The sequence below is a fragment of the Oncorhynchus gorbuscha genome, linkage group LG26, assembly GCF_021184085.1.
Source record: "Oncorhynchus gorbuscha isolate QuinsamMale2020 ecotype Even-year linkage group LG26, OgorEven_v1.0, whole genome shotgun sequence".
NCBI lineage: Eukaryota > Metazoa > Chordata > Actinopteri > Salmoniformes > Salmonidae > Oncorhynchus > Oncorhynchus gorbuscha.
In genome coordinates this window covers 33,979,922-33,992,302 of record NC_060198.1, presented here as the reverse complement: position 1 = coordinate 33,992,302, position 12,381 = coordinate 33,979,922, and the positions used below count along the sequence as shown (strand labels likewise).

Below are 12,381 nucleotides of genomic sequence, written 5' to 3'. Positions count from 1 at the left end.
TGGATTTCACAAAAAAGTTGGGTCTGCGTCCAACTTTTAGGACCCATGAAGATCTCTAGTGTGTGTGTGTGGGGGGGGGGGGGGGGTAAGTCTCAGTCGAAAAGCACCATAATTGCACATTTCCACTAGTGACTTACATCAGTGTTTTAACAAAAAGGCTCAGACTTGTTTCCAATTCCACAGCCCTGCTCCAAAATCATAACACTAGAGCCTACATTAACAGTCACTGGCAAAACACTGATGCTGTAATGAAAAAAAACTAAGACACAGGTTAAGCCTAGTCATGGACTGAAAATAGCCATTGAAAGTACTTTAGTCCAGGACCAGGCTCAATCTGTCTGTGAAACCACCTCTATTATGGCCAAGGGATACTATATTCAGTGCTGAATTGTGTAGCATTTTAACTGCATTACTGTCACAGTAACTATAAAAGTGCTGAATTAAATCCAATTAGTACATTTGCAAAAATAACATTTTATTCATCTTTATTATTAATTTACCACAGGAAATATCCTAAAATATTTTTAATCTTGTACACTATGAAAACTGCAAGCATTCAAAGCTAATACAAAACAAACTTTAAAATCAAAACAAATATGGAAATCAAGCAAGCGGAATTAACCACTTGAGATTACATTAACTAATGCTCGTCAATGGTTTCTACATTTAATTGTTTGCAGTGTCTGAACAAAAATTAGCATTCTTAAGTCAGTCATTGACAGGGTTTCAAAATCGAAAAGAAATAGCTAGACCAATAAAACAAAGCAGTTCAGGTTTTGAATTCGCTGAGAACAACTTCAAATGAGCTAAGCATTTGCTTTGTCACATTACAGTAGCATTTCAGAAACTCAGATTTAAACCAGGGATCCACATATTGTATATTACGTCACAGTCAAAGCAGCCTGCTTCTCGAGTGGCTGTTATCCTTATGAATTACAATGTACAAAGGAACGGGTCCAGTTAGACTACATTAAATACTTGTGAATTTAAGAATCTCTTTATTAAAAGCCACAATTGACAAACTTAAATAATGCTGGCATTACACTGGTCATCGTCGTACTCAAACATGGGGTTCATTGACATGAAGAAATTAAAACAGAATGACAAACCTTTGTAACACTTATGTTTGTTTTAGTATGTAAATGAAGCATATTCATGAGGCATCTTTGGCCATGAACTTCAGTAGACAGATCAGAGAGAATTCATCAGCAACGTGTTAGTAAAGTTAAGGTTGAGCAAATGATGAATTAGTATTGATTATGACCGTGTATAACAAGTTGGTTAATGTTCTCTAAAACGCATACAACATGGGTTAAAGTTGCAACGATCTGGAGCCAATCCTGTTTCAAATCAGGGGTTCCTTCTTCTGCATCAAATAACTTTAAAACAAAACCTAGGCATGTCTCACCTGACCAGTCTCTCCCTTTACATTGACAACTCCAACATTCACCTGGGTGCAACACAAAGACGGACCACTGTACAGCACAGGTCCAAGAGCGACAAAACATTGAGACGTACAGTACACCCTACTTTAATGCTTCAACAATAATTTACCTTTCATTTAAAACCTCCAACCACATGTTTATTGGTTTGACTAGTTGTGAAACCCATAAATTGGGGATGGGGGGGAATGGATTAACTATTTTAGGCTTCAGTTTAATACAAGATAATTGATGGGAGATTAAATGATTAGTTTGTTACAGTGGGTTTATCAGAGAACGAAAGGCTCTGCATTCAACCAGGCAGCTACTGCCCACCCTCTCTCAATTTTACATAGTGCATATGTACACCTCTATATTACAGGATTTACACACAGGCCCAAACCAAGTTCCTTTAAATACATTTGGGTTTGACAGAGTCATTGCCATTCCTCTGAATAGATTGTCAATGAAGACCATATACCAGTGGACAAAAATAGGCATTGCATTTCTACTTACATTAAACCCTACTGAAACTACAAAAAAAACGAGACATTTAGCTCTTCCGCTCATCACTGATAAGAGAAATAAACTGAAATTAAAATAAAGGTTGATTTGATAGCAACATTAATCTTAGCACCATGACCAAAGGATTTAATAGAAGTCGCCAGTCCAATCTCCAAAGTATTCCCATGAATACTTTGATTATAACTTACCTTAAAGTAAATTAGTACTTAGTGACGAGAAGACAACGAATAGGTGGTCATGGCCCCCCAAAGCCAACTTAAAACAGTCACACTTTATAAGACTTAACTGCAATATCCTCAAACACACAATGTAGATACAAAATGGCAAGAGTCTTTGCCAAATATAATAACCTGAATCAGATAATGGTATACATTTCTCAAATTACATGGTATTACATGGTATTGTTATTTCAAATTAAAAATCACACCCTTGCTTTAAGATGCTATGGAGTGCAGCATTTGGATGTATAAATGAAAGGGTGGCCGGGAGTCTACAATACTACTACATAGGTACAAGGTACAGCCGTCTGGACACTAGATTGTGCGTTCATTTTGTAAGAGGTGGTCCCTCAAGCTGTGCGTGGAGCCCTGGAATTAGCAAGGACAGAGGGGCAGCACCAAGCCAGACAGGGATATGGACAGGCAACGGTCTGATTAGCTAGCTAATATTTATGGACACGCACATGGAAAGTAAAGGCAAGACTAGTACAACACAGCAGTATGTAGCATTTTACTCCCACCTACAGAGACACATAGAAAAGGGTTGCTAGGATCTAATATAATTTCATGCTACAGCTCTCAAGTAGAAACAAATAGAGCATGTGGAGAAAGTGTCGGTAGAGAGTTAACGTGTGGAATGCAAATGAGTGATAAACTGTACACCAAATTCCATGGGTTAAAATTGATTTTGGGTGAAGAAAAACACCAGAAAAGGAAAACCCTACAAGAAAATAGTATATGATTACACTACACTCTGTAGAAGGATTGACCTTGTCACTACAACCTGGTCCTGAGGCCACATAATCGAATGGTTCCATTGATGCCTTTAAGTCTACTCTGTGAACAGTTACTGGGTAACCAGGTTAGGAGACTTGCTCTCTTATCAAATGACAAAAACAGATCAATTCAGGTCAGTCACAGGAAAAATGTGCAGCTCCTGAGGCCCACTAGAACTATGGTGGACTTAACTAAACAAATATTCACATTAATCTTTACCACCAGCAATAGTGAACTAAAAAAAGGTTACAAATCCTGGGAATGAGAGGGATACAGTCAGTGAATTAAAATGTGCAACTGGGTTAACCAGCTCTGTCAGTGTTTGAGGAAACAAGTGGAGGTCCAGGCACACAGCAACTATGACAGGGAAAGGAATGTGAGCAGGATTCAAGCTACAGACCAGATATGGAGAGCTAGCAGTGTGTTTGAGGTAAGAATGAATTGAATACTGCCGCACTACAGTCAATGGCAAGAAGCGTGACAAATGTGATTACACAGAGTACTGCCAACAGGAGCAGTGCTGCCTAGAACGGGAACACTTAAATGCTATGCTGAAACAAAGACAAGGGTTCTTGTGCGTGTTATGTCAGAGCTTGTGTGCGTATACAGCTCTACCTGTCTGTGGGGAGAGCTTTGACAGTAATCCTGTATGTGTGCGTGAGCATTTCATCTGTACAGCGGCATGGGGTGTGTTTACGCTAGGCAGACTGCTATCGCCCATTTCCCACCTCTGTGCAGCCCCTCCCCCTCAGTATCTCCAGGTCCGCCTCTCTGTGCTCCTCCGCCCCTCCTGGGTCCCTTCAGTTACTGAAGCTCCTTCATCCTGTTGAGGGCGCTGCCGGCGTGGAACCACTCGACCTGGTTCTCGTTGAAGGTGTGGTTCAGGGTGATGATGTCTTGGCTGCCGTCACCGTGCTTCACCACTCCCTTCAGGGGCTTGAGGAGAAAGACATCTGGCTTGTAAGGCATCCGTGTAAAATAGACATACTACCAAGTCCTATCCCCATTATATGGAGGGCGGTAATTTGGGTGGCTGGCTGGTCAATGACTCACCTTGCCAGGGGCAAAGGTTGCAAGGCCTGTGATGGAGATCTTGTCATCGGGGCGGATTTTGTCATAGTCGGTGGGGTCGGCAAAGGTCAAGGGCAGCATGCCCTGCTTCTTCAAGTTGGTCTCTGAGAAGGACAGAATGGCAATGAGGAGAAAATAAAGAAAACAAGACAGAAAAAAAGAAAGTTGGGAACAAGAGGGAGTTTGGAGAATTGGCTCGTATCGAGCTCCATTGTGTAAACTGAGAGGCCTTCTGCCACAGCGGGGCAGATCCATTACATGCCAAGTCAGGGTCAGAGAACAATGTGCACATTCAAAGTGTGTGGGTGATCTTGTTTCTAACCACGTTTCCCCTTTTGTGCAATGGGTATCATGATAGTTACATGAGCTCAGTCTCAACACAGATAGTCTCAGATTGAGCAGGTTCCCACCAAAAGCTTTTCCTCTCATGCTACCCACATGCCCCACCACACCCCTATAAATCTCTAAGCGTACCGTGGATCCTGGCGAAGCTCTTGACGAGGATGACCCTGCCTCCCAGGTGTCTGGGCTCCAGGGCTGCATGCTCTCTGCTCGAGCCCTCTCCGTAGTTGTCATCCCCCACAACCACCCACGACAGACCGTTAGCCTGGAGGGAACAGAGAGAATATTTCTAAGAATCAGATTCTAATTTAAATATTGTCATTCTGGGACAGCCCAACAGTACACCGCCTCTATAGGTCCTGACAGTTACGGTCTGTCACACCTTGTAGTGGCGAGCCACGTCAGGCACGCCCCCGTACTCTCCCGTCAGCCGGTTCTTGATCTTGTTGACCGCGTCGTTCTCGATGTTGATTGCTCCGATGAGCATGTTGTTGGAGATGTTGTCGAGGTGACCGCGAAACTTGAGCCAGGGGCCAGCGGCGCTGATGTGGTCTGTGGTGCACTTGCCTTTCACCTGTGGAACAGGAAGGAAGAAAACAGACCGTAGGGTAAATGGCCATCCAAATGTGGCACCACATGCCTGAACAACCATCTGACAACTCTGTGGTTTCTAACTCTTTAATAGTTATAAAGCCACCGTTGAAGGCCTTTCAATTCCAACCATGGTCCTTGGTGGAGGATAGAACTCAGCCAAACAATGAGAAGAGGCCTTCCTCATCATATAGCCATCTTGACATACACCTCTCCCCTTCCCTCACCTTGATCAGCACTTGCAGGTCCTCAAGGTCCTTGCCATTCCACTTGTCAAAGGGCTCCAGCAGCTGCAGGCGGGTGCTGGTGGGGCTGACGTCCACCATAACAGAGCCGCTCTCGGCAGGGGGGTGTTGGTAGGTGTCCTGGCCGGGGTCAAAGTCACGGGCAGGTAGCTCATCGCCATTGGGTGGCTCCAACTTGAATTTCTCACCATTGGCAGCGGTGAGGTAGTCCGTCTCAGGATCGAACTTCAGGGTACCTGCGATGGCCAAGGCTGTGACAATCTGTATAGGAAGAGAGAGGGTTATTAAGGCAGTTACAGGAGGACATAGTGTGGACGTCATAATATAAGTGTGTGTGTGGTAATTATTGGTACCTCAGGGGATGTGACGAACGCATGAGTGGCAGGGTTAGCATCATTCCTGGAAGTGAAGTTCCTGTTGTAGGAGGTGACGATAGTGTTCTTCTCCCCCATCTTCACATCCTTCCTGTCCCACTGGCCAATGCAGGGTCCACAAGCGTTAGCAAGGACCACTCCACCCACATCCCTCAGGATCTTAGACTGAAGGAGAAAAAAAACAAATGTACCTACAAATCAATTAAAAGGGCAACTAGTTTGGCAATGGACTTTTTTTTCCCGAAAAAGGTTTGAACTCACAAAGCCATCTCGCTCGATGGTGGCACGGATCTGCTCAGAGCCGGGGGTGACGGTGAACGCAGCCTTGCACTTCAGGCCTTTGTCTAGGGCTTGTTTGGCCAGGGAAGCAGCGCGGCCCATGTCCTCATAGCTGGAGTTGGTGCAGCTGCCAATCAGACCTATTGGGACCACCAGAAATCAGGTTAATAACAAAGACATGAGAAAAGCAGATGATTTTAACAATATGCCTGCAAATATGGTAATGAAATGTTACTGTACTTTCCTATTATAGGGCTTTCCTTGAATATTAACAGCGAGCAAAATGTAGACTTTAAGGGAGTGTTAAAGATACTGTGTGACTGCTGGTGCTGATACTGACCCACTTTGACCTCAAGGGGCCAGCCGTTCTTTTCAGCCACAGCACCAATCTCAGACACTGGGTGGGCCAGGTCAGGAGTGAAGGGCCCGTTGATATGAGGCTTCAGCTGCCAGGGACAGAAGACAGACAAACAGTTAGCATTGACAATGCATGTAATTTCTTGAGAAGATATTCTATACATACAAGTAATGAATGTCAGCCTAAAAACAGAGTGGACTCACCTCACTCAGGTTGATCTCAATGACCTGGTCGTACTTGCAGCCTTTGTCAGGGACCAAGTCATCCTTATGCTCGTCAGCCAGGGCAGCGATGTCTGAAAGTAGATGGAAAAAGTCCAAAAGCGAAAACAAAAATGCTAAGGGTCCATGCTGTATGTGTATCAGTGGCTGAGAGACTAAAGTTGAACGCATTGTGAAATAACAGGTTTTAAAAATATTCCGGAATGTCTTATTGTGAGTACTAACCTGCACGTCCAGTCTTATTCAGGTAAGTCTTCATGCGGTGGTTGTAGGGGAAAACAGAGGTGGTGGCCCCAATTTCAGCTCCCATGTTGCAGATAGTTGCCATACCTGCAACCAGGAGTGGGGATAGTCACATCAAGTTTATGCAAACTAGCACCAAATCAAGACCAAACCACTGGACGAACTCAACTGAAACAAACAGCATAGAGTAGTTTACTCACTAGTTCAGGTAAACCTTACTATCTTTAGGCCTCACCGGTGCAGGAAATGGAGTCGACGCCTGGGCCATGGTACTCCACGATGGCTCCAGTGCCCCCCTTCACTGTCAGGATCCCAGCCACCTTCAGGATAACATCCTTGGGAGAAGTCCAACCCGATAGACTACCTGTCAGCTTCACTCCAATCACCTGATGGGTAGGAGGGAGTTATTACTACATTTGTGAAAGGTCATACATACAGGAAAAAGTAATTGATCCCCTGCTGATGTTGTACGTTTGCACACTGACAAAGAAATTATCAGTCTAGAATTTTAAATGGTAGGTTAATTTCAACAGTGAGACAGGATAACAAAAAAAATCCAGAAAAACAGATGTCAAAAATGTTATAAATTGATTTACATTTTAATGAGGGAAATAAGTATTTGACCCCTCTGCAAAACATGACTTAGTACTTGGTGGAAAAACCCTCGTTGGCAATCAGAGGTCAGATGTTTCTTGTAGTTGGCCACCAGGTTTGCACACATCTCAGAAGGGATTTTGTCCCACTCCTCTTCGCAGATCTTCTTTAAGTCATTAAGGTTGAGGCTGACGTTTGGCAACTCAAACCTTCAGCTCCCTCCACAGATTTTCTATGGGATTAAGGTCTGGAGACTGGCTAGGCCACTCCAGGACCTTAATGTGCTTCTTCTAGAGCCACTCCTTTGTTGCCTTGGCCGTGTGTTTTGGGTCATTGTCATGCTGGAATACCCATCCATGACCCATTTTCAATGTCCTGGCTGAGGGAAGGAGGTTCTCACCCACGATTTGACGGTACATGGCCCCGTCCATCATCCTTTTGATGTGGTGAAGTTGTCCTGTCCCCTTAGCAGAAAAACACCCCCAAAGCATAATGTTTCCACCTCCATGTTTGACAGCAGGGATGGTGTTCTTGGGGTCATAAGCAGCATTCCTCCTCCTCCAAACACAGCGAGTTGAGTTGATGCCAAAGAGCTCCATTTTAGTCTCATCTGACCACAACACTTTCACCCAGTTGTCCTCCGAATCATTCAGATGTTCCTTGGCAAACTTCAGGCGGGCATGTATATGTGCTTTCTTGAGCTGGGGGACCTTGCGGGCACTGCAGGATTTCAGTTCTTCACAGCATAGTGTGTTACCAATTGTTTTCTTGGTGACTATGGTCCCAGCTGCCTTGAGATCATTGACAAGGTCCTCCCGTGTAGTTCTGTGCTGATTCCTCACCGTTCTCATGATCCTTGCAACTCCACTCGGTGAGATCTTGCATGGAGCCCCAGGCCGAGGGAGATTGACAGTTATTTTGAGTTTCTTCCATTTGCAAATAATCTCACCAACTGTTGTCACCTTCTCACCAAGCTGCTTGGCGATGGTCTTGTAGACCATTCCAGCCTTGTGTAGGTCTACAATCTTGTCCCTGACATCCCTGGAGCGCTCTTTGGTCTTGCCCATGGTGGAGAGTTTGGAATCTGATTGATTGATTGCTTCTGTGGACAGGTGTCTTTTACACAGGTAACAAACTGAGATTAGGAGCGCTCCCTTTAAGAGTGTGCTCCTAATCTCAGCTCGTTACCGGTATAAAAGACACCTGGAAGCCAGAAATCTTTCTGATTGAGAGGGGAGTGCTCCTAATCAAATACTTATTTCCCTCATTAAATTGCAAATTAATTTATAACATTTTTGACATGCTTTTTTTCTGGATTTTTGTTGTTGTTATTCTGTCTCTCACTGTTCAAATAAACCTACCATTAAAATTAGACTGATCATTTCTTTGTCAGTGGGCAAATGTACAAAATCAGCAGGGGATCAAATACTTGTTTCCCCTCACTGTACATACATACATACACACACGTAGGAAGGAGATAGAGACATGAATGGGTGAAGGGAATGTAGTGAGGTTGTACACTGTCATAGCAGCTCACATTGGGACACTTGAGCTCCCATGGGATACCAGCCATTACGTCCACAGCGTCAGCGCCACCCACTCCGATGCAGATGGAGCCCAGGCCGCCCCCATTAGGTGTGTGGGAGTCTGTACCAATCAGCAGGACTCCTGGGTAGGCATAGTTCTCTAGAATTATCTGTCAAGGGTAAGTGAAATCTGTTAGCCAATGCACAACAATCCTTTAACTTATTGATCTCAATAATGTCAAGATCTGATTGTATAATAGGTTTGATCTCATGAGTGAACAATGCATTCTGCAACTTGTTTCACAGCAGTATTCCTGAGCTCTAATCTAGTTGTTAGACTAATTTCAGAAGTAGATATTGTTCAAATACAAATTAGTCTCATGGCAGCTCAATCTGACAAGTTATCCTTTATTATACCAGTATAGTTCCAGTACCTGGTGAATGATTCCAGAGCCTGGTTTCCAGAAGCCAACTCCATATTTGGCTCCAGCTGTCGCCAGGAAGTTGTAAACCTCCTGATTCACTTCCTGGATTAAAAAGGACCAGGGAGAAGAGGTTGGGGTGTCAGTTGAGGAGAATATATTTTTAGCTGGTAGTCCCCTTTATATAACCTTCACAGCACATATTTGGCTGCAGATCTTAATTCCCCTTTAATCCCTGTTCCTCAATTTGACCTCTGTGCAATTGGATGGAGTAAGTGTCACCCATGCCTAATATTCCTCAGGGCTTTGCATTGTCTAAAAATATAATGTGATGCCGGTGTGTAGCAGTTAACCAACATTACCTCTCATTTGAGTCATCTTGGCCCCAACGCAATACTTATGGTAGGCTGTCATTGTAAATAATAATTTGTTAACTGACTTGCCTAGTTAAATAAATAAAAATTGGTTACCCCTAGGAACTTGTGATACCATGGAAAAGATGATCCTCTGTAGAACACCCTAAATCTCAGCCAACAGAAATCAGCTGGACAGCCCAAAAACATCTAGACAGGCCCTCGAGTTCTCTGCTCCCTACTGACCTTGGCCCGCTTTAGATCCTCGACGCCTCCGATCTGCGCCTCAATCAGGTGGTCACAGTGGATGGTTGAGGGCACGGCCACCTTGGGCAGGCCGCTGCTGATGAACTGTAGCATGGCCATCTGGGCCGTGGCGTCTTGCATGGCCACGCGGTCCGGACGCAGACGCAGGTAAGTGCGGCCCCTGGCGATGTCCTGCCCCATAGGGTCATCCAGGTGACCGTACACAATCTTCTCCGACAAGGTGAGGGGGCGATTGAGCCTGAGGTGAGAGGAGGGCGGGGATTGGAGGACAGTGTGGTTAGAATTCAACTTCTAAAATACATTTAAAAAAGGTTAACTCACTAGGTGGAATGCTTTGTAATCTAAAGTTAGCTCAGTGTGGCCAGTGTTGCTGAACATGAGAAGTCTACACACTAACATGCCAAAGGATTTAGTGAACAGTTGTAATGGGCATGTCATAGTAGTAGTGGTTATTAACAGAGGAACCCTGAGGAGCGCTGGGTGTGAGGTTGGAAAGGAAGCTACTGACCTCTTGCGCACAATGTCGATGTTCTCATGCAGTTTCTCATAGCTGATGCTGGTGCCAGGCTCAAAGCGACTCATGGAAACCTTGGGCTTGGCGTTGAAGGCTGCAGAAACATGGAGACGCCTTGCCCCTTCTCCAAGGACAAGCTAAAGGAAAGGGGGGGGTGCATTTTTAGTAATGATACATCGAACTTCTAAACATGTTCATCAACATGGAAGAGGATACAGGGGTTTTAAAGTTCCTAATCATTGCAAACATAGGACCTAGTCTCCTCAAACTCAGCTCTGGACCTAAAAGCCAGTTCCACTGCGTTCTCATTACTGTACCAGGTGGGTGCAATTAATTATCAGGTAGATCAGGAAAACCAGCAGGTTCCAGACCTTGTAGGGTAAGAGTTGAATACCCCCAACCAAGTCTATAGCCTAATGACCAGAAAGTTTAAACAGAGACATATAGGATTCATACTCTAAGAGAACAAGATAAAGTCTCAGTGTTAGGTTCTGTTATTATGGGGGTAATTTCAAGTAAGCATGTTGGCATTATCAACAGAGCCCAAGACATACAACATATGGGTTCTTGCTGGTTGAAGAATCCAAAAGCCCAATAAAAAAAATACCATAAAATGACTAATCTACAATCTGCGTGATCTCCATGTGACTTTCATGTTCCATCACCTCAGACACTGGAGACTGACAGCAAGATTAACCAAGTAAAGACTAGATCATTGCATTACACTAAGTAAATCTGTCAGCCAGCTACTTGTCACTCATTTTCCCAAAATACACAGCACCTAAAGTTTAGAATGAGTAGCCTAAGTGTTGGGTAAATTAGTGTTTAGCCCTAAAGGAGACTCCTAATCCCTACACATTAGCACAGCCAATTTTGTGACAGCTCAAGTAGCCTAACCTAGCTATGATTTAACATTGCATCAACACAGCCAATCATCCTCAAAAAGATGTTAATCAGCCGGTCTAACATGAGTTATCTAGAGTGAAAAGACGTAAGCAAATGGAATATCACAACCAACTGAGAAAAATCAGTAATGTTAATTTGCCGAAACAAATATAAATCTAACTCATATTAGCAGGTCCTTGGTCAAATATTTTCACAGACGTAGCAGAACAGCATTGGGCAGTATCCATTCAGATAATTTCATTAGGTTTTCATAAGATCATATCATGTTCAGTTACATTTCTATATTTGGTGCCTCATTGTCCAACACCGTGATTTGACTAAATTTGTTTATCAGGCGTAGAAAACAGACAAGTGCGCACTTAACTTCAGTAACCTTGAATCACCTTGCACACAACTAGACAATTGGTGCAATTTGAAGCTCCCAATGTATTTTATTTCGACACCATATTGTAAGCCAGCATTACAGATAAAGCGTTATTGTACTCTTCCCAGACTAACTTGTAGCCGTTGCATGGAGCGCTAGTTAGTAACAGTCGAGACCGTGACCAAACGACATTGCGGCTGAGATGGATTGTTTACAATATTAATGATTTATTTTTATTTTTTTCGTTGTGGACAGCAATATCTCGTAATTCATTTTTAACTGAACATTTGTACTTGATGTATAGTATTGAATATATTTACTAAAATAAAACGTTCTACTTACCCGAAGCCGAGTGACAGTCATACAATAGGACGCCATTTTGTTCACTGACAAAGATGTGTTGCAGTCAGGTGACGTCAGGAACCCTAATTTAAACGCGTCCATTATTTTTGTCCTGACAGGTGTTAAAACTGCGTACAAGTGTATATCTCTGTGAATCCTTACGACAGACGCTAATAACGCAATCTCAAAATATAATATTTCCATACAATTGTCAAAGTGGTTCCAATAATGTAAGATATACATAATGATTGAGTTGTTTTTGTTTAGTACTTATCTGTAAGGTTGTTGTCATCAGCTCCCTATAATAAACTCATGCGCTCTCTATAATAAACTATGCACATAGTTAGCATACAGTTGATGCACTTTTACAGTTTAAAATGAGCTATTTTATTTTACCTTTATTTCACTAGGCAAGTCAATTAAGAATA

The 12,381-nt window shown here is 43.4% G+C and overlaps 1 protein-coding gene across 1 annotated transcript; it reads right to left on the bottom strand.

The window, feature by feature from the left end:
- Positions 1-975: 975 nt before the first annotated feature.
- LOC124015535 (aconitate hydratase, mitochondrial-like) lies at positions 976-12,086 on the bottom strand. Its single transcript, XM_046330812.1, has 16 exons — positions 11,954-12,086; positions 10,336-10,478; positions 9,807-10,065; positions 9,220-9,312; positions 8,797-8,955; positions 6,901-7,051; positions 6,648-6,752; positions 6,405-6,496; positions 6,184-6,289; positions 5,826-5,983; positions 5,544-5,729; positions 5,173-5,451; positions 4,737-4,928; positions 4,487-4,619; positions 3,995-4,116; positions 976-3,877 (listed from the first exon to the last, which is right to left on the bottom strand). The coding sequence occupies exons 1-16, from the start codon at positions 12,053-12,055 to the stop codon at positions 3,746-3,748; spliced, it is 2,412 nt and encodes an 803-aa protein (XP_046186768.1). The 5' UTR covers positions 12,056-12,086; the 3' UTR covers positions 976-3,745.
- Between the last annotated feature and the right edge of the window lie 295 nt (positions 12,087-12,381).

What these genes read in the sequence shown, in the direction of transcription:
- LOC124015535 (XM_046330812.1), bottom strand. Translation starts at nt 12,055, where the DNA reads ATGGACGCGTTTAAATTAGGGTTCCTGACGTCACCTGACTGCAACACA. An exon ending in GCCCCTTGAGGTCAAAGTGG is followed by an intron (nt 5,984 to 6,183) that starts GTCAGTATCAGC and finishes TGGTCCCAATAG; the next exon opens with GTCTGATTGGCAGCTGCACC. An exon ending in CCATCGAGCGAGATGGCTTT is followed by an intron (nt 5,730 to 5,825) that starts GTGAGTTCAAAC and finishes TTTCTCCTTCAG; the next exon opens with TCTAAGATCCTGAGGGATGT.